At 37.1% G+C, this 7500-nt stretch overlaps 1 protein-coding gene across 6 annotated transcripts in view; it reads left to right on the top strand.

Annotated features, from left to right (window-relative positions):
- The window catches only part of LOC122266783 (gem-associated protein 8), an 8373-nt gene extending 2449 nt beyond the window's left edge, over window positions 1-5924 (top strand). For 5 of the 6 annotated variants that reach the window (XM_086536459.1, XM_086536460.1, XM_086536461.1 and 2 more), the window contains exons 2-5: window positions 158-328; window positions 577-966; window positions 1129-1155; window positions 5478-5924. In XM_086536459.1, the coding sequence (XP_086392585.1) occupies window positions 158-328; window positions 577-966; window positions 1129-1155; window positions 5478-5642 (753 nt within the window). In that variant the 3' untranslated portion in view covers window positions 5643-5924. The remainder of the gene's footprint in view (window positions 1-157; window positions 329-576; window positions 967-1128; window positions 1156-5477) is intronic. The other variant, XM_086536465.1, reaches the window with a different exon arrangement.
- Window positions 5925-7500: the final 1576 nt, after the last annotated feature.

Raw genomic sequence — 7500 nt, 5'->3', positions numbered from 1 at the left:
TGATATCATGTCATGGCTCTTTTATGGGCAGCTTGCCTCAGTGGACAAATAAACAATGGTGTTAGGCCTGTGGATATCAAAATAAGCTGGCTTAACATCCAGAAAGTGCTAAAACCTCCTAATCATCTTGATGATTGAGACTCCAATTATATTTCAGATGTACAGTGATAGTCAAGATGAGAAGTCAAGTGAAGATGCTTGGTATTATGACAAACGTTATGCAAGGTTTTGGCATCATTACAATACAATGATGATGACAGCACACAGAGATGCTGTAGTGAGAGCGAGACACATTGCATCACATACCAATACAGCCCTCAGTGGAATGGTAAATAGATCTTTATTTCAGTATAGTGTGATCTTGATTGATTTTGTTAAAGCAATGATGGTGATGATACTTATAGCTCTTTTTTCATGTTATAGATCAAAACTCTTTTGGGATTACATTATGATAGTTTTATACTTTCATAATGGTTTGTAATAGATAGTTTCCAAGTTCAATATTTTAATCAGCTGGTAATTTGAGTGGATTTTAACTCCAGTCTTTATACCACCTAACATGCATTTCTTTTTCAGCTGAGAGAACTGTCATATCAAGAGTTCCCAAAGTACAGGGAATTTCCTAGACACAAGACATCTGCATCCAGTAAAAGTCTGACAGACGGTTCAAGAACAAACCGAAACCGCAGGAAGAGAAAGAGGAAGAAAAGAAACAAACTACAAAGGGCCCAAGCACTTCAGGAGAGCCAGGGAACAATGAGCGACAGTGAAGCTCTGCAATCACAAATGAGCCAAGGAATGCATTTGCAGGATGAGGAGGAGGAAAACATGGAAGTTAGCGAAGACTTCTTAGAGTTCATTCAACAGAGTGAGAAGCACCGGGTTGAATGGAAAACCAGGAAAGTGAAAAAGGCTTTGGAGGAGGAGAAGCAATCAGAGGATAGTGAAAGCAGTTCCAAGCTGAAGGTAGGGCTTTATGATCCAAGCATTTGTGGGGTTTCTCTGTGTGCCAGGAAAGTGATACTTGACTGAATTTATTTATTCACCAGATATAGAGTAGATAGTGTTGGGAATATCATGTAGGCGTTGGGTCATTTACCCAAGTGAATGATTTGTTTTGTCTTACAGGAATCCATAAAATTACTCAGTAAACAAGTAAGTTAATGATAATATATGGAATGTGGGATTGTTTTTACTAGTTTTTTTTCAGATTTGCTTTGTTTTATTTGTTTTATGATACTAAAGCAACCAGATTTAATACCCTGGCATCCTAGCATCCTATATTTGAAGTTGATTATTGAAGATTTTCTGATCTCCCAGTCAGCCTTTCAGGGAAGTTATCATGCCTGACTCCGTATAGATAGCAATGAGCAAATGAATAATCACTCACAATATTAAGAATTATGAGCCATTAACCCTATGACGACGGTGCGTCACACTCGTGTGACACAGCCAAACTCCCGATGCCGGGGCGTCATGCCAGTGTGACGATTTCAATGCAATATTGCAATCGCCCGGCATAGGGGTTTTCGCGTAGCGCGTGCCCCGTCGGGAAAGGGTTAAAGATACTTTCCTATAAACCCAAACTATAAATCTTGCTTCCCAGCCACACACAAAAAATCAAATTTTCATCTCTCACTCACTTGATCTTTGATGTATGTAGAGCTTGAATTTACACATCAGAAAATTTGTGTTTCATGGTAGTATGTCAGATAGTCATCAAACAATGGAAGACAGAATTTACCTCTGCCATAGAAATTAGAGGGAGAAGGAGCATGAATGATAAAGCAATAAAACATGGATCTGTAGGTATAAATAGTAAAAAGGCTAAAGTAAACCATGAGATCAATATGTGAAAGTAATGTTGCTGGACAGGTACTTGGGGGCGGGAGGTGCACAAGTTTAAGGGGTCATTTGTGGTGGAGTATACATGGCACACACACTCTCTCTCCCACTCTCTCTCTCTCCCTCTTTTTCCCTCTCTCTCCCTCTCTCTCCCTCTCCCTCTCCCTCTCTCTCCCTCTCCCCCCTCTCCCTCTCCCTCTCCTCTCCCTCCTCTCCTCCCTTCCCTCTCCCTCTCCCTCTCCCTCTCTCTCTCTCCCCCTCCTCTCTCTCTCTCTCTCTCTCTCTCTCTCTCCCTCTCTCTCTCTCTCCCTCTCCTCCTCCCTCTCTCTCTCTCCTCTCTCTCTCTCTCTCTCTCTCTCCTCTCTCCTCTCTCCTCTCCCTCTCTCCTCTCTCTCCTTCTCTCCTCCTCTCTCTCTCTCTCTCTCTCTCTCCTCCTCTCTCTCTCTCTCTCTTTCCTCCTCTCTCTCTCTCCTTCTCACCTCCTCTCTCTCCTCACTCCTCTCTCTCTCTCCTCTCTCTCTCTCTCTCTCTCTCTCTCTCTCTCTCTCTCTCTCTCTCTCTCTCTCTCTCTCTCTCTCTCTCTCTCTCTCTCTCCTTCCCTCTCTCTCTCTCCTTCCCTCTCCCCCTCTCCCCTTCTCCCCTTCTCCCTCCCTCTCTGCAGTAGGTATATTTGTTTTGAATGGGAGTAGAAGTACAAGGTTAGTGGAAATGTGGCGTATGGGGGTTTGTTTCATTGATTTTCATCTGTACTTATTAGTAAATGATTATGTACATCTGACATTATTTGATTCCAGTTATGAAGTTTTTATATTTGGTAAGCTCTTTACAAATCAGACTTATTGCAATTGCCATGTATAATGCATTATGCATTGCAATCTTCATCAGATGTTACAAGTCACATTGCAAAGTGTATGATTTTGTTTTTGTCTTGACTTTCATTTCTTTTGATAATGATTGCTTTTGCCTGTTTGCCAAGCCATGAGCATTAGAATAGGGAATGAAAGTAATACAAATCCAGCTCTTAGTTCAGTTTATTAAAACTAGCAATTAAAATTTGATCAAGATTACCTTACAGATGTAAAAAAGAAAGATAGACAGAAGCTTAATTTAGAATTATTTTCTTAAATTCTTGATTGTCATATTGATTGCTGTAGCATTTTGGCTGTCTTTGATGCCTCACCAAATGTTCCTCAAGTATGTATATCTTCTAATTGGTAGATAGAAAACTCAAAATAAACAACCATTTGTTATCTTTTAGGTTTCATTCTTGGAAGAGTGCCAAGGCAACAGTTTATATTTTTCTCATTAAGCTTCACCACACTCTGTTACAGAACTACTAGATATTTTGAATCAACATCTGGAGACAAATGCAGAGTGGCTATGGATTTTAAACAAATCAATTAAGAATTTATGGCAGAAATGAAGAGATGTTTCATAGCATCTATTTTTATGGAATGAGAAGATATTCCCCTCGAGAATTCAATGCTCATTTCAGCCTTTTTTATATTTCAAAGTCTTCCCCTTCTTCCCCCCTTGCTATCTAGGCTCTTTAGTGTTGATACACCTTTTTTGTCTATTATAGCAGTGCATTTCCTCTGTATGTAATTGTGATTTCCAACCAGATGGGTATGAAAGGCTCAGTAAGGTGAGAATAGTTACTTGTATGCAGCTTCTGATGCCCCTCGAATGTTCTCTCACATATTCCAGTTCCCACACCCAGCCAAGTCCTAGTCTGTACACTATGTACAAAATATATTTACTACTGCAATGCTCAAAGGTGTCAACAGCCAAGATAGCAAGGGGGAGGAAAGGAGAGAAGGAACATAAGGGGAAAGGAAGTGACATGTCTCATTAAATATATAGAAATGGGTATAAAATTTGTGCTTTATCTCCATCTTTTATTGTTGTTTTACAGCTTTTAACTGTAGCAATTATATGCTCACAGATATGAAATAACCCTCCTTAACATGTATTGTTTTGATGATTTATTAATTGACTGCCTTATCACTATTGTTTGTCAGTTTGTGATTTGGTTTGGAAGTATTGGTGCATACAATTGTGTTCATGTATTTTGGTAAAGCTATGGTTATACTGATTGGTATAAAAGAATTTAGAGTAGCTTTGTGATATTTAAAGATAGTTAGTTCCACAAAAAAAGTTTTTGAGACACATATTTGTTTGTAAATCACTTTCTCTCTCTTTCACTCCTTACCCACTATGTTTGTACACTCCATTTCATTAAGGGGAACAAATGAGAATAATATTTTTGAGTGAAATCAAAATAAGATCATATTGGATTTCTTCCATCATACACCCATCTACTTTCTGAGCAACCTTTGTTCTGTTTACAGTTTTGCCCAACAGGTCTGACCAAACCGCTGGATATGTTACTAAGCAAGTTAGACATGTAGGTTAGAGTATGTATGATCTTTAGCTCTTCTTTGTTGGGAATAAGGTATTCCATAGATAGCGATGGGAGCAGGACAGCTAAGGTCCAGTTCATTGATAGAAAATTAATCTTGAGCTCAGACCTTATTGCATCTGTTGCTCAGCCACAATTAATAGATTATCTATTAAGTAGTTCTCTGAGGCATTCTTATTTTCTTTATTCTTGCTATTACTTAGCAGTGATAGGAAACCAAGAGGATTCTTTTGTCCAGTTTCAGGATGGATATCATGATGTCTGTTATAAATTCTGGTTTTGAACATTATACTTCCTTCAATTTGGAAAAAAAGGAGCTGTCTTTCTGAAGTATTATCTTTTGGATAATTTCTTGTATTTCACAATGAATCACCTTATTTTTGCCTACTCATCCCAGGAACTGGTTCTCATCAAGATAACCATTCTCACTCAGTTCATGAAATTTTAACACTGACCTTTCATGCCACTAAGAAGCATCCAGGTGGTTTCTTTGTCATTGATTAAATAGGGCTTTTCTAAACTCAGAGGCTTCCATTAACCTTAGCTGATACCCAGAGAAATGCAAGAATTAGGTAATGTCATCAAGAATCCCTATTGGTTCCTCAGTTGTAAATAGCTATTTTCAATTATCCTTTTTCTTCTGCATTCATTCATTTTGAACAGATTCAAGCTTACTGTTTTTTGCAACAAAACACCACTTTAAATTTCCTAGAACAGATGAAAAAATGTGCTTCACATGTGTTAAGAGATATGGCTTGTTCCCAGATAAAGTTTTAGGGTAATAAAGTAAACTCATACATACTTAATAAAGTCTCCAAGAGTCTTACTGGATTGTATGAATATTAGAAAGATTAGCTTTTAGAGATAGGAAAGTCAGATATCTCAAATATTTGACTTTTGTGAAAAGAAGGGTTTGTGTTAAAGAAAGAAATTTGCAATACACAACAAAAACTTTATTTTGATTGACTGTGCTCATATTATCAAAAAAACAATAACATTTTTTCATTTTCTTTCTTGAGAGCAATTTGTGCCATGCCCTTTTTCTATCTCTTTCTTGTAATTCTTCTTGAGCCATCTCTGCTATAGTCACTTGTAGCATACATAAAGTGTATTTTTCTTACTTTTTAAGTGACCTGATAGAAGACCAGAAAATAAAGCAGATCATACTAAATTAAAATTCCTTAATATCCACATTCTGCTTTGCTTTCAGGAGCATCCAGATGTTGTCCGGAGCAGAGAGATGCACCTCTTGTATGGGGAGGCGTCAGCAAGAATACATGCAATGGAGACTGCAATCCAGTTGTCATTTGACCGCATATCAACTCTCTATCAGCCTCAGTATTGGCCAAACATTCCTCTCAAGCTGATATTTTGAGGAAAATTTTAAGCTCGCAGAACTGTGGGGACACCACGTTTTTATGGACAATGAAAAAAAAAGGTATTACTATTGAGTAATTGTTACTCCTGATGTTTTATTACTTGATACAGAAATCACAGTTTGAAATTTTTATTTTATTTTTCATTGACTGAATGGTATATTTATTTTCCTTGAAAGGTATTCTAGAAGACCTTAATTGTTTTATATGAGAATGAAGGGTTGACTAACTTGAAAAAGATATGATTATTTTAGTATTTCATAAAAAGTCTGCATCAAAAAGTGTTTTATTTCCTTAGATTCTACTTTTCACATGATGTTGATATATTTTAAGCATATTATGTATGCTAATCATGAGGATGTGGAAGTTTCTGCTGTTGTCTTTTTCATGGAGGTATCAGTTTACATGTACACACACACATGCACACGCACACACACATATACAAATGTTTACAATTATTCCAATGTCTTTTTCTTTATCCACTATTTTCAGTACTGAGTCTCCTAACTTGTATTGGTATAGAGGTCTTTTTTTTATTCACCTAAGCCTTACTACACAGCATTTATTGGTGTTGGATTCCAATTTTTGTGCATAGCTATATGAATAATGTCTTGATGTCCCTTTAGAGGATTTGTCATGAAGCTTTACTTATTACCATTCTTTGCATTGTCTGCAAATATATTCAAATAGCTAACTGGGTTTATGTTTGATCCAAAATCAACAATGAAAATAATAGACACAATCATTGTTGAAATTGATCCTTAACCCATTCGTGCTAGTTGACGTCTTATCACGTGGTCGGAAAGTATCCCTGGGTAGTGTCCTGAGACATTTTGCATTTTTTTGCAGTTACGGGAGGGCAGTTGTGACGTGCTAAAACATCAGCAATGTTACGCTAGATTGTTCTTAAATATAATTACTGTTCATAATTTATATCACTTTAGTTTAGTGTGTGAATTTCATAAAGTGTGATGCAACATAAAAGACGTAACAGAAAACTACGTTATATTGGTAATTTCTGCTTCTTAATCGGTTGAATAAAAAGACCTGAGTCAAAAAACTATTGTAAGATCAAATGTGATTGGCCAATAAAAAGAATAAGATAGTAAATGACTAATGTAAAACTATTTCTAATTTGTCAGTTACCTGTGATATCATGTCACTCACGAAGTACATGTACATACTCATATGTACATGTATGATTATTTATATTGTTCTTATATGTAAAGATGTAATGCATACATATTGAGAGAGAGATCTTAACGTTCTAGGACGTCACCTTGGAAGAGTGAGATATTACACTAACGAGATAACATGTCAACTGGCGCGAAAGGGTTAAAGAGTCCTTCAACTTTCCTTTGGTATTATGTAGTGTTTTCCTCTAATTACTGCACTGCACCCTGTCAGAATCCTTTTTAAAGCCCAAGTAGATGCAATCCAGAGTGCCATCTCTCTTGCAATTTTTCAGAAATTTTGTCATAAGAATAAAGGAGATTTATTTCTCATGACTCTCCCCTTTCTGAAACCAAACTTTGCTTGATATCATCTGTTTTCAAGTATTTCCACCCATTGTTTCCTACTTATCTTTTCTTTTACACTAGTCAGGGAAACTGTTCTATGATTCAAGGGACTTTGCCTGTTATTGATCTTATATAATTATGTGATGTTTGCTAGTTTCCATGCTTTTGGTGACTTCCCTTCATAGAATTTTAGAACATCAACAATAATAGTGTACAGAGTTCTTCAGCACATTCTTTAACCCACTCACGCCGGATGATGTGCTGACACGTTTCGTGGTTTTCGCGTCAGACGCCGCCGACGAGATATCTGGCCAAGGCCGGCGCTCGGGTTGAGCGA

This window comes from Penaeus japonicus, unplaced genomic scaffold (genome assembly GCF_977035675.1).
Source record: "Penaeus japonicus unplaced genomic scaffold, GWHDUDI00000001_assembly GWHDUDI00000004, whole genome shotgun sequence".
Lineage (NCBI taxonomy): Eukaryota > Metazoa > Arthropoda > Malacostraca > Decapoda > Penaeidae > Penaeus > Penaeus japonicus.
The sequence above is the reverse complement of the archived record's forward strand: the minus strand, read 5'-3'. Positions and strand labels throughout refer to the sequence as shown.